The sequence below is a fragment of the Phaseolus vulgaris genome, chromosome 3, assembly GCF_051622355.1.
Source record: "Phaseolus vulgaris cultivar YP4 chromosome 3, ASM5162235v1, whole genome shotgun sequence".
In the NCBI taxonomy this organism is placed as follows: Eukaryota; Viridiplantae; Streptophyta; class Magnoliopsida; order Fabales; family Fabaceae; genus Phaseolus; species Phaseolus vulgaris.
In genome coordinates this window covers 44020132-44037097 of record NC_143500.1, presented here as the reverse complement: position 1 = coordinate 44037097, position 16966 = coordinate 44020132, and the positions used below count along the sequence as shown (strand labels likewise).

The 16966-nt window shown below is 33.2% G+C and overlaps 2 protein-coding genes across 5 annotated transcripts; both read right to left on the bottom strand.

Annotated features, from left to right (window-relative positions):
* Positions 1–788: 788 nt before the first annotated feature.
* On the bottom strand, positions 789–5126 carry LOC137807876 (SGNH hydrolase-type esterase superfamily protein). The gene is made up of 6 exons (XM_068608711.2): positions 4836–5126; positions 4668–4745; positions 3410–3550; positions 2802–2878; positions 1807–1971; positions 789–1173 (listed from the first exon to the last, which is right to left on the bottom strand). Exons 1-6 carry the CDS (start codon positions 4935–4937, stop codon positions 993–995), a joined length of 744 nt encoding a protein of 247 aa, XP_068464812.1. The 5' UTR covers positions 4938–5126; the 3' UTR covers positions 789–992.
* A 4333-nt stretch (positions 5127–9459) lies between these two features.
* On the bottom strand, positions 9460–15559 carry LOC137807875 (putative boron transporter 2). Of its 4 annotated transcripts, none has more exons than XM_090299555.1 (13): positions 14134–15559; positions 13862–14055; positions 13398–13480; positions 13117–13309; positions 12887–13025; positions 12568–12739; positions 12196–12362; positions 11892–12065; positions 11672–11767; positions 11142–11279; positions 10741–11060; positions 10119–10389; positions 9460–9946 (listed from the first exon to the last, which is right to left on the bottom strand). In XM_090299555.1, exons 2-13 carry the CDS (start codon positions 13963–13965, stop codon positions 9788–9790), a joined length of 2016 nt encoding a protein of 671 aa, XP_090155681.1. In that variant the 5' UTR covers positions 13966–14055; positions 14134–15559; the 3' UTR covers positions 9460–9787. The 4 variants fall into 4 exon arrangements, 3 of the variants coding, with proteins under 3 accessions (XP_090155681.1, XP_090155680.1, XP_090155682.1); XM_090299554.1 differs by having other exon boundaries at positions 13862–14700; positions 14797–15006; XM_090299556.1 differs by having other exon boundaries at positions 13094–13309; positions 14134–14468.
* Between the last annotated feature and the right edge of the window lie 1407 nt (positions 15560–16966).

The window sequence follows — 16966 nt, the reverse complement described above, 5'->3', positions numbered from 1 at the left end:
GACAACTTATTTCCTATCTCTTCTACAAATCGACGTCGTCAAACTCTATTTGATTTCGGTCTTAGATAACTCACCTCTTGTACTAATCATGTCTCTACTAAATGCCAAATCATTTAATTAGAATTAAACAAAATTATTACTTTTTACATTTCGAATTCACAATTCGAAATATAAAAAAAAAATCAAAAAAATCAAATGTGTTTAGTATTATACAATCCAAACACATTATGTATCAACCATTCCAAAATCACGCAACATCAACCAAATCAAATAACAAAACACAAAAACAAACTTGTTTTATGATGCAACAATGCAACCAAGTTGGTGATAGTTCTTTAAAAGACAATGTTAGTCGAGCAAAAAATCTTATAGAAAAGCACAACAAATGGAGTGGTGCACCACCGACTGAGGAAGAGAAAAGATGAGGATGAGAAAGAAGGAAGGTGGAGAGAAATGAGAATAGGGTTGTATATAAAACGACGTGAGGGTATTTTGGTCATTTCATACCCAAGGGAGTGCAAATGAAATGTTAAGGGTGCAGAAGGATTAGCCCCTCCATAAAACTGCCCGGCCCCAAACTTATATTAGAATCTTTAGAACACTCTCTGTACTAACAAATTTGTTAGAAATTATTTATGAATTTCACTTATTTAATTTTAAATAAATTTTAAATGAAAATAAAAAAATTATATTAGAAATATAATATTAAAAGTGTTACTAGCACTCCCAAAAAAATACTGAATCAAATTATAGATGTTTGCATGCATAAGCATCGCACAACGTGAGTATTATCACAACGATAGTTTTATTAAAGCATCACAACAACAATTATATCCCATTATGAGATCAACTACATCAATCCCACAACCTCATTTAGAAAAATATTCTTCACTATGGTTCCATTAAAGCATTATACTCAAATATATTTCTGGAAAAAAATCGTAGATCACCAAATAGAACAGAGTACAGCAGTGCAAGACTAGACCAGAGTATCACAATTGGACATCACAAGCATTCTGCTGGAAAGCTCTCTCAGGATGCTTAGAATCAATTTTTGAGTGGTGAGGGAAATCAAATGGCAAGTTATCAGCAGAAAGTCCAGCTTCATCGAACACCTTTATCACTTCTCTGTAAACTACTGTATTTCCTTCTGCTGTCAGATGCAACCCATCACTTATACAGCAAAACATCAATTGTCAGGTGAAATCTCCCATAATTTTCATGAAAGGTATTGGAGTTAATTTTATTCATTAAGAAATTCTGAGGGAATTAAAGGGGAATATTTAGAATTATTCTAAATTAAATTGCCCCGGAATAATGTTAGACAAAAAATAAATCGCAAACCTAAAATTCCTCACTTTTTTCTCTTTCGTAACTATCAATTTTCATACATAAATATAAGAAAATAGTTTACCATGTCCTTAACAGACTAAAAAAGTAAATTCATGATGCCCTTAACAAGATAACAGAATCACATTATCATATTTAGACTTAGGGTCTATCAAGACAGAGACTTCTCAATATGCACTTCTAAGAGAATAAAATAAAAAGATTTTTTCCCCTAAGTTAAAATTAGTTTGTATATAAATTAATTTATAAAAATTAGTTTCCAAAATATGGCTTTTAACATTTTCATAGTTAATTGTAGAGCATGGAAAAAACTACTTTTTATTTTTATTTTCTTCAACTAAAAGTATTTATGAATAAATCTTAGTGAAATGTAATCCATGATATAATCAAGATTTAACTATAACTCGGTCACACTTATGTGAGAGTCAACATCTCTCAAGCCAGGTTGTAACAAACCTCAAATATTTCGTTTGCCAGCCATCTGTGTGTTGCATTATGGCCCACAGATTGATACACGACACGCCCATTTCATATGCGACCTCAAGACAGGCGTTAGCATATTGAACAGTTACTTCATTTATTCTTTCAGGTACTTCGGTAGCCTTCTCACCGTATTTGGATCTGCAAGACCCAACAAAATCATCTCAAATATGAAGTTAACTGCTGTTGAACAATTAGAAGCCAATGTAAATGTAAATTGTAAATTAACATTCTCTTGCTGCGAAAGAACATAATTTCATGGGCTGGCAAGTGTAATAATAACGAAAACTAAACAGTAATGTGGCACAAAGTTTCAAACAGAAGCTTTAATCATATTAGGAATAATCACACTTCAATGCAGGTTTAGCTACAGCAAAATATTTCCCAATTTGATACTGATAGCCACTACCACACTGTGAGAGTAGGTGGGTGGTATATCAATGGACTACAACAGCGATGTCATGGACTTCAGGTCTATATGACATGAGGATAAATAATCAAATGGTGGTTAGGAAAAGATGGATGCAACTGTCGGGCACACAATAGCAGTTATAATGGCTATGGATGTAACAGTTATTGCATTTATTTTGTAAAAAAAAGGAGAAACCCTCCAATTTAGCCTCAGAAACTGTAAATGTTTATCACTTTAGTTCTTGATCGTGCAAAGTCTCATCAAATTTAATCATTTTCTACCAACATTAAGCACTACAGTACATATGTTTGATAGAATCAGTGACTAAAGTGAGACTTATGTTAAGTAGGAAGAAACCTGCGCTTATAACCTCAGGGACTAAAATAGGGATTTACCCTAAAAGTAAACATACTAGTGAAACAGAAGGAACAATTCCATTTGATTGTATCAGTGAGACAGGTGTCATAAATAGTCAAGCACATAATAGCACATTAAAATGATGTCTATAAAGGAAGGCAGATTATGAATACTATATCTAACAGAAGCAATTCATAAGTACTTTGCATATGCCAGGCGTCCTTTCTCATTAACTGGAGGTGGAGTAATAAGCACAATTTTCATAGTTGGTGAGCATTCCTGAAACAAATTATTACACTCACATCAACAACGTAATATAATTAGCACTTGGGAGGAAAATGGGAAGCTTCTACAGAACTTGTTTGGACTCATGAATATGCCAAAATACCCCATAAGCTCTGTAGTTTATTTCAATAACTTTCATGGAAAAATTTAAGACATAAGCTTGCATGTGAACATAGCTTGCTGAACAACTTCTCGATTAAGTTTTTTATCCAAACTTACGCTTGATGTATAAGAGTAAATGTGCTGATATGCCGAGCCTTTTTACCAATACAAAGTACTAAAACAACCAACACTAAGATACTCAATGAAAAAAATAACAAGAAAAACAACAACAAAGCTAGAAGAAATCATGGGCCTTCGAAAGCACAAGACAGTAAATCATCAGAATCATTCGATGAATTCAATGCTTAAATGAAATCAGAATTTTGCAGATAATGCACATAAAAATTAGAGTTAAAATGTTGGACGGGTAATTCAGAATCTGATCAAATTTAAATCTAAAAGTATTGAACAACAAAATGTAACCTTTAAGTGTCGAACAAATTTTCTAAGGTTCTCTTTGAATTCTTCATAAGGTACATGTTGCCTTTCACTGGTTCTTCCTATCAAAGCTGCATCATTAGCACCAAAAAAAATTGTGGTAGCAATAGGTGGTGTAGTTGAGTCCTGGAAATGAAGCCATCCAAACAACTAAAAACTCACAAGATTAATAAAATAATTTGCCAAAAATAAACAAAGGCCTTATTTTTAGGCAATGGAAGACTCTTTTTTCGGAATGGGGCAGGGGAGACTCCTTTTTTGTGTTCCAAAACTGTAATGCAAGTCTATGAGAAGTTCAGTCCAACCAAAAATCAGTTTTCTAGTCTGGTCCATCACCCTAAATGCTCAAACAAACTAATTTTCAGTTACAAATTTCAAGATATCAGTTAGTTCATATGCAAAACTTTGTTACCTAACATTCTTCAAGCTTTTGCACTCAATTATGTTTTACATATCTCATAACTTTAGGTATTTTCAATTAATGTCCTTATAAATATTTTCGTCTCATTGAGTATCTTTTTTTTTGTCTAAATATACTTGCTGTTTGATTTTGGTGTCCCTCCTCCTTCAATGTTGACGAACAAATTTGAGCAAATTAGAAAGGAAAGAAGCGAGTTGACTTGACCCACAGATTGAAGACAGGAAGACAAAAGTAATAGTAAAGTAATCTCGTTGATGGCAAAATCAGACAGTAGAGTATTTAGACAAAAATAAAAAAGAAATTGAGTACTCAATGTAACGAATTTTTTTAACACACTCAATAGAAAATACTAAAATTTATGAGGTATTTAAAATTTAATTCAACAAATTCTATTTTAAAAAGTAAGTATTTGATCTCTTCATGTTATACACAATCCTTTTTTTTTTCCTTTGAATCGATGTGCTATACACAGGCCTATATACCGCTAGCATGTTTTACCCACAGTAGAGTTACTCAACTAGTTCCAGAGCACTAGGAGATTTCTCAAGGAAGGTTGTGTATCAAATGGGGGAAAGTGACAGGAGAATTTTCAAATCCACAGCCATGAGAAAGGTAAGAGTTCATCCTTAGTCACTCACTTGTCAACCCAGATTGGCTTTAAGTTACACAAACCTAGTGTAACGTGAATGAGACATAATTTTAAATACTATTTAGTTATATTCATCATCAAATATATAAAAAAAAGATCTAATATGAGGTTAAAAAGGGGCAAATGTGCAGACACCAACAGGAAGAAACATGATTTAGGTGAGAATAAGGTACCAGAGGGAAGAGGTGGTGCAGTAAGAACATAGCCCACCTAGTGTTGTATCCACCATAACCTCGAACAAGTACATCAGCCTGAAAATGCAAGCCATTAACTGTGAAATATATTGATAATTTAAGAAAGGGGATCTGACGGAAGAGTGTTTGGTTGAGAACAAATCTTACCCTACGGGAATATGCATTGGCAAGCGAAACACCCCATCCATTCTCTCTGATGGATTGCTCCGTTATGGAATCTCCAAACAACACTATCTTTGGCCTCACCATCGTCTTCACACGCGCCCACGCGATTCTATGTTGCCTTCACCGTTCTTCCACACCCTTCAACATTAAGACCATCTCTCTGCATTAAACTATGCCTTTCAAGATGAAAAATATGTCAGCTATTCTTTAATTATTCATATTTCCTATTTTTAGTTATAAAATACTGAAAAAATGCAAGAATGCTTAGATTTCAAAATTTGGAACTCTCTAATATTTTTTAAAATATTAATAAAAAAATTATATGTGTTTATAATAAACTACTTATTTATGTAAGATATTAATAATAAAATTTAACTTATGAGTGTGTTAAAAGATCAGAGTATTGTATTAAAGCTTTTTCTTAAACAAAGAGAAATTTATATACTTTAAAAATGAATTTAATTAAATATTTTAAATGATAATTGATTCTCTTACTTTTGATAATATAAAAATTCATTCAGAAAAGTTTAATTGGTTGTTGAAAGCAATAATTGATTATATGTGTGTATTGTACTCTAAATATGAGTTGAGATAATTGAGTATATACAAATGTTTGGCAATATTTTATGATGTTGATTATATTTTAATTTTTTTTTGTTGAGTTAAAAAACATTTTAAAAACATTCTGAATCAAGTACAAGATAAAGTATGCATGTACCCAAAACAATAAAACCTCACTGATTAAGTTGTATATCATCAAAACATTCGCTTATTGATAGTTTAAAATGGTTAGAAAGTGTTGTTGTTATTTGGAATTTAACAAAAATAAGACAGAAAGGAAAAAAAATGACAACATTCGTAGGATAAAATGGGCCGACAATAAAAGTTGAGAATAAAATACAGTTATATTAGACATAATTGCATTCTTTCAAACAAAAGCATACATGACTAAACTTAATATAACCAAATTTATCAAGTTTAAGTTTATTTTTCTTAGAAATCTACATCTAGACCCGCTCACTTAGACCCACTTGACTTAAATAGCTAATTAGTTAGACAAATATACTTCGGTACCTACCTTAAAATAAGTTAAGAAGAAGATTTAAAAAAAAAATATATGATTTCATACTAATACAGAAATCAATCATGAAAATCATGCTAGTGCTAGTGTGGTTGTTGGCTACCTACCCTATTTGTTTATGATATGGGTCTCTAGAGAAAGACGAGGGTATAATAATTCATTTTTATAAATAGGTTGATTAACATCATATTATATATTATTAGTATTTATCATACTTAACCACCACACATTGAGTATTAACTTGAACGTCAGATGACCTTTCACAAGTACTTTTCACTCTCCAAAACGAAAATTGACAATTGAGTGATTATGACGATTGATACATAGAAGACCAAAGACTAACATTTGTCATCGAGGTGTATGTGGATACGTTAAGAATTTTCAGGTTGTTTCAATGAGTGGTGGTGCACCTACAAAAGATTCTCTGACGTTTAAGTCAATAAGAATATAGATGATTTTGTGTATAAGTCAATGAATAATAGGATAGATGTACTTCTAGAGAGAATTGAGGTATTTATAAACTCATGGACTTAAGTAAATGCACAAATAAAGTTACTACTTTGTAGTAACCATTTAGGTCATGTTCTTCTTTACTTACATGTATCATATTATTAAGATAATTTGATAATTACTTGGTAGTTAAGACCAAGCATTGAACAACGTGGATAATTACTGATGAATTATAAGGTGAATTGTCATAACTGTTTTTAACTATTTTCGTTCACTAATACATAATATACTATACATTTCTATTATTTAGTACGGGATAATACACATATAAAAACAATTTCTTAATATTATTAATTATAAACAATGGTTCCTCTAATAATCCATATGTCTAAAAACAAATCCATATACTAATCTCCTAATTTCAATAAAAAATATGATTAACGAAGCTAAAAAAAAGGAGTGAATTTTAAGTGTATAATTTAAATAAATGATTTTGACTAGATAAACTATATAATATAATTTAAATGGATGGTGAAGAAAAGAAATATTTGAGGTTAATATCTCTTATTGTCTTTTATGAACCAAATTAATCAAGTCACTTACAAGGACTCTTCCACCGAAATTGATGTTAGAAAAAAATAGTGAAATAAATGAGAATTAGAATGTGTTACCTTGTGTTTTGTTAAATTAAACCTACTTATATAGACTCCCTTGTATAGAATGATGCATGCAGTGTGATGCTCTGTTCATAATGTTTCTACATCCAATATCTTTATCTGTGGGTGCTACTTCCTAACCTTTTAGGGTCACTATCCAGTGTTTGGTAGATGCACTTTGGTCAACATATTTGCTTTATTAGGTTGTCTTCAATAAAATAAAACCTATGTTACTTCACTTCTATAAACCACTTACCAAAATGAACTAGCAATTCTGATAAGCCAATATACAATATCAACATGAGTCAAATTTATATAAAAAAACTATAAATCACTTTTTCATTTCTACTTAATTTAGAAGTTATACTCTCATTTATACTCATAACCCTTTTGTTCATAATCTTCTGAAAAACAAAGAAAAATACTGCTTAAATCTGAAAAACAAAGAAAACTACTGCTTAAAACGTGTTAGAAGTTCTAATGTTCAATAGGCAAATTTCCCACTACATTGTAAGAAAATAAACACTCGTGTTCTCTTTGCATCATAGGTATCACTTTCTAGAGTTTCCCATGGTCTCTTCGTTCCGAGCAATGATACCATTACAACTTGATAGAACACAGTTTCAGTATCTTGGATAATAGTGGTGGTAGTGCGTATCAAAGACAGTGCAACGAGAGTTAGATTTCCACTAAGCTATGTTCCATATCATGGATCATGCCATGCGTCCTAAAGAGCGCCACCATCTCTCGTCTCCTTCCAGGAAAGCACATCTTTTACAAAGTAGACAGTCATAGTGATCATAATTCACTGTCAGACAGCATTAAAGAATCAGAAGCTATTGTATGATTAGGAACCGTATTCCCATGATTCTAAATGTAAGTAGTAGTTAGGTTCTATTTACTGTTTCTCTTAAATTGAAAAACATGACTGTCCCATAAAATTGGTTAAGACTTTAAACTTATACGGACACGGACATGAAGATACCTTAGAATTGTACTAGATTGTTAGAAATCTAATAAATACTTTTTGAATGTAACACTTCACAAATACGTGTCTTACAAGTGTCATACGAGTGTTGGTGTCCGATACGAGTATCCGACACCGACACGTTATTTAAGAAGAGTGTCCGAGCTTCATGAAGCTTTAAACATGGTAGTCATTAATCAATATCATAAAATCCATCTATGAAATATCTACTTTGCTGATGATCACTGTCTGTCCAACATGTTGAATATGGAAAGACAAGTGAAAGATAAAATCACTTGATGAGATACTCACCAACCCAAAGCCAGTAGATTTGTAATGACTAATGAACCTACCCCATTACTCCTTTAGCCATTACGTTCATTAGCCTCACGTGGCCATAACAACTGCAAATATAGTTATCCATGATTACTTACTGATATCTTTAACATATGGTTCAACATGTGGGCGCAGAGATAACGTACTCTGGCCACTACTAGAAAGCAGAACTAGGTGCAAGTCTGTCTACAGCTTTGAAATGACTGCCTGGTGCTGATGACGAGAAGGGCTTAACTTGAGGATGAGTTGGGTGACAAATGTAGGACCAGAGCTTCACTTTGATTACAATTTGAAACAAATGCTGTCTGCACACGTTTTCCAACCAGGAAAAAAGCAAACTCTATCAAAAGCACGTCTAACATATCATTGTCCTGTGCATGCTTTCATTGCCACTATTTGTTGAAATCAGCACTTCTTCAGATGAGCTTTACTTAGCATACATATTATCTAGACATCAAAATCACTATATTTATTTTCAAAGTAAGCTACGATGAAAACAATTACTAAAAGCGTGTTTGAAATCATGCACCAAGAATTCCCTACATGAACCAGCCTTTTACCAGTGTTAAACAGAATAAAAGCAAGTTGTTTGAAGGCCACAATCAAATGTTCTCAGCAATTTGGCTTTATAGTCTTACAAATATTCAATTATAAAGTTGATTTATACACTTAACACCTTTTTTAGTCTCTAAAATTGTTTTTCATATTAAGCCCTACCTTAAAAAGAACCACACTTCATTTTTTCTCTGCGTACATTTTGGTATACGCCTACACATGACTATTTTTCATTTTGGTCCCTACAAGAAAAATACTCTTAACTCACTCATAACTTTAGTAAACAAAAAATGGTGTCAAGTAGAACCAAATTTATAATTAAACTGCTAACATATATTACAGAACATATGCGGTAAATTTGGCAACGAAGAAGGTTGAAGGCAAGGTCTATTATATTCACTGCGAATTAACTATACATTCATACGATGGTTTATTTAGCAGCAAATAGTAAGATAAATATTCATCAGATCTTTGTTTCAAAATCCCCTCGTTGTTTTTCTTCCTTTGCAGTTTACATATACACTACACATAAATAAACCTAAAGTTAGATTCAACATCATCTATCCATCAACTTGAAAATACCACTGCTCATTCTGTATTAAGGTATAATGAAGTCAATATGGTTAAAGATTGAAAGGAAGAAGTGTCAAAGATAAACATCTATACAATAACTTGTATTACATAAATCAAGCTCATGACCTAGAGCACTACTGAACACTATTTTCGAAGAACCTAATACCCAATTAGCTTTGAAGGTGAACCATTGGAATATTGTCCAAGAAACGACGGCTGTGAACTAGTACTTTTGTTGAACTTGATCTCCTTCATGATCGTGAATGATCCTAGGCGGCTTTCCCCTCTCAATTGAGTTACTCGAGGGCATTGAATCCTATGAGATATTTGCATAAGCAGGAATAGTATGTCCACATGATGTTGGAGTTGAATTCCTTGATTTCTGACTGAGGATCTCCCCACGACTCCTTGTAATAGTTTCGTCAAGAATTTCCCCACTACTAGTATTGAATGTTGCTGTCTGACTACCTGAACCCTGTGAGGTGTATAAGCATCAATCTACGAACAAGATCTTCGACAGATATATATGTAATATAATGTTGGTAGCAACTAGTTCAAGAAAGACTTCTTATGCATCCTCAATTATAAAAGCAACTAATTCAAGAAAGACTTCTTATGCTAGTTTGATAATGGTTCAAACTACCTACTTCGAATGACAAGTTGAAACTGACAACAGGTGCTTCCTCATATGCTGCAGCATCCAACTCTTGAAGATGGGCTCCTTTAAAAAACTTGGGAAGGAAATATTGACGTACTGGGATAAGAAGCATGATTAACAGTGGGAAAAGGACCCCGGCAATTGGTATCCAGGTTAGACCAAAGCAGAGAAGCAAGTAAGCTATCTGGAATGATGTAAACATGGCAACCGTTTTGAAAGGCACGGTCTCTATAAGGGCCGCATGGTGTTTCTCCAGCACTCTTGTAAAGAGAAAAGAAAATGGAATCATCATCTTCAACATTATAAAATGTAATGATAATGCTAAAGATGGAAATTCATGAAATGCAAACAAATGTTAATTTTAACATGGATATATGTTGTGGGAGTCCAGGAATCATCACAATCCCAAGAGATTAAATAACTTCTAGCAATATTTGAGTAAAAATAAATGAACAAATAAACTGGTAGTGAAATTCTAGAAAATCAAAGAATTTATGCTTCTTACGGACTAAAAGTAGGAAGTTGATGCAGGATGAAAATTTTGACACTATTGATATCCATGAATCCTAGGACCATGAAAATGATAAAATTGACTATGAGCATGGATATACTTGTATCTTCGACTTGGAGCAGTGAAAAGATATAATATTCTCTCCCAAAACTGATTTCCGGGCAAGCTTTCAATTGCCATGAAAGCAAAGTAACCCCAAAGCACTGAAGTTGGTATCTTCTTCAAAAGAGGCATAGCAGCAACACAAAGTGTAACCATTAATGCCTGCAGCAGATTGCTGAGGCGCTGTTCTTTAACTTCAACTGGTAAAAGGTCATCAATATCTTTATCCACATCGAAAACAATCTCATCAACAGGGGTGTCAATGTATCCATGACTTTGAGCCAGTTGGATGGTGGATTCCTTCATCTCCTTTAGCCCCTGCTTGGTAACAGAATATTGGATAAAGGTGAGAAAGATCATAAATTTCGAATCGTTAGGAACTGATAGGATTATATTTACCAAGGCAGGTGGTATTTGGTGGGCTAACGGAGTCTGCATTTGATCATATGCTTCTTGCATACTTCGGTATAGCTGATTCAGGTTCATATTTTTCTGCATGCTTTTCCGTGCGGCAGATACAATTTTGTTACGCAAGAGCTGTTCCAAACAAAACAAGTATCAATGATTGTCAAATAGCTTAGCTACAAAGAAGCAAAAGTTGGCAACATGGACTATACAAGTTTGTCTGTACACAGAAAAATTAGTGAGACAATGACAGACAACATACTACAAGAGGAGGTAATGAAAGGGTAACATAGTTTTAGTTTCAGAATGAAACTGATAGATAGTTTTCACTAGAAACATGCATTAGATAGTATCCAAAACAGTTATTAACAATAACTATGAAGTAATGAACTGGTTAGATTCTGGTGACTCTGCCAGAAAAAAACTATTTGTCCACCAAAATAAATGAAGAAGTTTGCAGGAAAAAAAGATTCACAATTAACAGTTGAGCTATGTAATTATCTAAGGTAAGAAAATTATATTACCTGATGTTTTAGGGTAGCTAAGCTTTTAGTATGCATTGGAGATTGAGGAATCACACCGTTGGATGGAGGGATTCCAATAAGCCCACACAAAATGGTCTGGCAAACAACTTAAATAAGATTTTAAAAGGAAACTATCTGCTATATGTCTACACAAGGCCTTCATTTGCCATTCATGAATACCGCAAATGAATTTCAGAAGTATTTCAGAGAAATAACATACCAAGAAGCCCAAGAGGAGAAGGTCATAATGATATGATGAGGGTTTTCTTAGATTGAACTCCTTTTGCTGGGCAAGCTGTGATGCAACACTGTGATCAAAGTAATAAAGCACAGCAATCATAGTCGCTGGTATAAAAGCTCCAATAATATAGATGAGAGGCACATTCAACATTTCCTGCTAGTAAAAGGAAAAATGAGCAAAGAACTACACATTTCAAGGGAAAAATATAGAATTCAGCTTTCCCAAAAGTGACATTGTCTATCGTTTACAGTGAGAATATTATCCATATTAAATAATCAGAGACCTTAATTACTGTCCAATTTGTGTATGCACCGGGAGACCATGGATTTGGACTGAAAAGTCGCCTAGGGATTCCCCTTGGAACCTTATTTGTTGGTATATAAGACACAGCAGTCCACACCAGAATCATTAGTGGAACTCCATAATCAGCTATAAATCCCCGCAACCAACCTATAACACAATCTTATTTATTAGAAAGTAACTTGTAGCAAAAACTAATCAGCAGAATGCATGAAGGAAATTTTGAATCAATAGACCGAAGAGATAGCCCAGAGAACAGAATAGTAGCAAATCACAATCAAATTTGTAGTGTATCTTGCAAAGCATTAAATTCCCTACTGAATCTTTTCATCAGGATTCAGAGTATAACCACTACCTGCTCCGTATCGCCAGGATCTAGCCTTACGGCTTCTTAGTGCAGTAAACAGAAGGCCAAATGACAAAACCAAAGCAAACATTCCATTGCCAAACAGCCAAGAAGATTGGAGTGCAGTCTGATTGGTACCTTCTCTCTGGGACTGGGGCACACCGAACTCTTCCACGAGTCCCTTTTAAGAAGGAGATTACTGACTTTATTACTAAACAGGAGTTTTAATTTTGGTAATTGTAAATAAAGGACACCTGTATATGATCCAAATATCCAATTTTCATATTACTTGACAAAAATTGCTCATGGTTGGAATATGTATACTCACCCTTATAGCCTGCTGCATGAAGAGCATTGCAATCAGCAGACCAAATAGTTCACCTGCAAGGCGCGTGAATCTGTTGATTATGGAGCATGCCCCAAGAATGGCCAGCAAGAAGAGCAACGCAGCAGTCCAAACACACACCCTAAAAATCAAAAGGTGAAGAATTTATTTTTCAAATCAACAGCAATTTCCTTTCAATAAATAACTCACCACTCAAGGAAATCAAGAGGTACCATCCAGTCCAAGGAAGGAATAGTTTGTGTCCCAAATCCTTTCTATCCTTTGCAAAGTCATACAAAAATGTATACATCAGAACTGTTGGCTCGGCTACACCAAGAATGAGGAGGGGCTGCCCTCCTAAGATTGAATGGATAATGCCACAGAGTGCTGTTGATGCAAGGGTCTGCACTGCAGTTAGAGTTCCATCTATAGAATATAATCAATGAAACATTTCTCAGAAACAGGGACACCAAAATTCCAAAAAGGACACTGAACCACAAAAGTATTATTGTACCTGTATTTCTCTCCAGTTGCTCCCCAAAAGAGATAACTGGAATTGCTGAAGCGAAAAATATATATGTAGTTGGGGCAAGGATCCTATATCAAACAACATCAAAATTAAATGTTTAACAAATCTTCTAAGTTTCATGAGGCAAACTGTAATTGGCTGTTCCATTTGCATTGGTTATGTGTTATTTATTTTTTCTCATCTGGGTGGTTTTTGGTTTCAAACTTGATGCAGCTAGGCATGTTAAATAATGTTCTACACAATTAAACACTTACAGAAAAAGAAAGTAGGAAGGTAAATGAAAAAAGAAAACTCACAATTTAAAATTAATTTACAAATAAACTAATTTTAGTTTATAAAAAAGGTTTATTTCATTTTTCCTTCCTATTATCTTCTGCTACCAGTATTTATGGAAAATTTTATCCATAATTAGACTGAAATATCAGAATCTACAAATTTATACCACGAACCTGATGCCTGCTTGGAATCCACTAGTCCAATCTTGTTTGTAGCACACAAGTCTTCCCTTGAGGTCATTCTTGATCCCGCGTAACGGAACAAATGTTTCTTCCATGAAGGTATTGGAAGGTGAGGAGATGAGTTTTAGTTTGTAGGAAATAAGCAGAAGATTTTAGTGGAAGATAGTGAATCACTTCAAGGGACTCTAGAGGCAAATGATGATTAAAGTTGCTTAGTAGAAGTGTCTATAACCAAACTTTGAGCAGGGAGATGGAAAACTTACATATCTAAATCTTCCTACATAGGAAAGCAAGAAAAAAAATGGATGTTCATCTGTAGCATGTAGTAGCACACCAGGCCAGAAAACGAATAAACGAATCCAGATGATGAATTCTCATTTGCAATGACAATGAAAATGTTTTGGATAAATTGCTATGAGTGACCAAAGAATGAGTTATGTTAGTAAATGAATAAAAAACACTTGGGTAAGTTGAATTCGAGAGTAACAGAAAAGTGAACATTCTCCATAAGCTGAATATGAAGGGTAGAGTTCAACCACGATGGGGTCAATAACCAAAATACTATCTTACCACACGAGCCTTCCATGTAATCGTCATTCTGAAAGCAAAGGTTAAACAGAAGTTCACATCAGTCACATTCAAACTGAAATTGAGGGCTACCCTTGGAGAACAATCCAAAGAAATTAACGGAAGCCCATCATTACAAGTTGCACTGGTTACAGCTCAGGTACGCCTGAGAGAATGGACATGACAGAACACAAACAGAGTTGTCGAGTATGAAAAGCTAGACCCAGATGGGTTTGTCTGGCGAGATTAACGAGATTCCATGACTGAGACCATGATGGGAAATAATGGTTTAGAAGACTTGTGACAAATTGGATATTAAATGAAAGAGAAATTGTACGTTCATCAAATATAAAAATTACTTTTTTTCTTTTCACAAGAAAGAAGATTGCGGTTACATTAAAGTGATGGTAGCAATGAAGAAGTGAAAAGGGCAAGGTAACTTAAGGTTATAACTGAAGCACTTCAGCAAAAAAGAAGCTACAGTTTCCGAGGCACAAACCGAGCAATGCATGAGAAACAAGGAAGCAAAGAAACGGTCAGTGAAGTTGGGAGATTTTTGTGTGACATGTGAGACTGTGTGTGAAGCGATCTCATGCATATATAGTTCTCATTCCGGAATGAAAATTGCAGTGGAAGGAGCAGTAGCACGAATCAAAACCCGTAAATGGAAGGGTGATGCAAACACATGAAGAAGATATTTTAATATTTGCCGCATTCATTTTTCGACCTACTCTTACACTTTACAGTGGTGGAATATTAATTTCCAAAAACTTGCTCAAACTAAGTAATAAAAAAATTTCAATGCAACAGCAATGTAAGAACCGATTTTTGGCCATCTTTCTTCAATGGTAAACTAAATCAATAACTGTTCTTACCTAATTACAACTGTAGTTGGAAATGTTCCAATATGAGTTAGAATGAGTTATTTGTATAGATTCAAAATCCAGTTAATGCTAACACTGTAAGAAAATTAAGAGTTTATATAACACAATCCAATGAATTGTGTATGAATAACAACGTAAATCAGTTTATATTGCAACCACGACACTGTTTTCATAAATTGAAAATCATAAAATTAGTAATATTGTGATGTTCCAAAATTGAAATTACAGAAGTAAGCATATATAGAAGGATGAGATCCTGAGATGTTATTGGCACCAAAATTAGGTAATCTGTACGAAAGCAGGGTTTGGAAAAGGAAAGCCCAAATCCGAATATCCGATACGTATCTGTGGAACGCACATCGCATTATAATGTGTTACTCTGCCAAACACTTTTTTTTTTTTATTTCATTAAAATAATCGTTACTCTTAAAGCAATTCCCAGTCACTAGCCACTACTCACTTAAACACCATTAACTTACACTTAGTTTTATGTTTAAGGAATATTTTCATTTTTTCATTTTTTTATCTTTTTATTTTATATTATTAGCTAAAAAAATGCAACCCATTAGGTATTCCGTACTGTGTCAATGGGTGGTTGAATCTAAGAGACAAATCTCTGAATTAAGATTAAATACTTTATATTAAAAAATGTGTACGTCTAATATTTCATTTCAAACATAATATCTTTACTTTTTCTTCTTTTCCTTCCTTTTAAGATCTTCAACTTAAGTCTTAGAGAGTTAATTTTATCATATATAAATATTTACAACTTTGGAAAGCATTAGTTTCTATAAAAAATATATAATACAGTGAATAACTAAATTCTGGTGACAATATCTTTGATTCCTGTATTCTCCAATCCCATCAAATGTGGAGGTATGGGATTCAATTCCCCTCTTTTGCCTAAATTTCAAAATCATAAAGGTTCTTCAATCAACTATGATTTCAATATAAAAATAGAAAACTGGATCTCCATGTAATCCTGTAATTGAGATCTATGCTAATTTGACTTCTGATTATGAACATCTTCCAAAAGTGACTTTTGAAAATAATATAAATTAGGTTACAATGAGCACAAGTACCTAATACACTCATACCCAAAATAGTTACAATAATTTATTCAAGTTTTTTAATAATTTTGTTGATCTTGTTCGTAGTATAAAGAATATATCATTAGTGGATGCGCAAATGGTAGTGCAACACATCAAGGACAACTTTACTAAATAGTGCAATTTTTAACAAATTTACTATAATAAATAATTTTAAACTGTTTATATAAGCAGAAAAGTGGTGTGTTTGGAAAGAAGATTTAAAAATGAAGAAATCGTACATCCAAACATATTTTGGTTCTGTTGGAATTCAATGTGTTCTGACACTTTTTAATTTTTTTTTAAAGAAGTCACACTTAGATGTACAATTTAAATTTATTTTAATTTTTATACTTTTTTATATTAAAGACGTGATAAAAAAAAAAATTGGAAGTCATGCATTTCAACGTGACTTATAGTTTTTTTTTTTTAAGTTATACTCATTGTTTGGTGGAAGTCATGTATTTCTTACTTTAATTCTTATTGTTTTTTGTTTTTGTTTTTTTTAAAGGTATGTTTCCATTGTAATGAATATATTATTTTTTTTAAATTGTGAT

What these genes read in the sequence shown, in the direction of transcription:
- LOC137807876 (XM_068608711.2), bottom strand. Translation starts at nt 4,937, where the DNA reads ATGGTGAGGCCAAAGATAGTGTTGTTTGGAGATTCCATAACGGAGCAA. An exon ending in CCAATGCATATTCCCGTAGG is followed by an intron (nt 4,746 to 4,835) that starts GTAAGATTTGTT and finishes TTGCATTTTCAG; the next exon opens with GCTGATGTACTTGTTCGAGG. An exon ending in TGCACCACCTCTTCCCTCTG is followed by an intron (nt 3,551 to 4,667) that starts GTACCTTATTCT and finishes CTTCATTTCCAG; the next exon opens with GACTCAACTACACCACCTAT.
- LOC137807875 (XM_090299555.1), bottom strand. Translation starts at nt 13,965, where the DNA reads ATGGAAGAAACATTTGTTCCGTTACGCGGGATCAAGAATGACCTCAAG. An exon ending in GCAACTGGAGAGAAATACAG is followed by an intron (nt 13,310 to 13,397) that starts GTACAATAATAC and finishes TATATTCTATAG; the next exon opens with ATGGAACTCTAACTGCAGTG. An exon ending in TTCTCCTCTTGGGCTTCTTG is followed by an intron (nt 11,768 to 11,891) that starts GTATGTTATTTC and finishes GTTGTTTGCCAG; the next exon opens with ACCATTTTGTGTGGGCTTAT.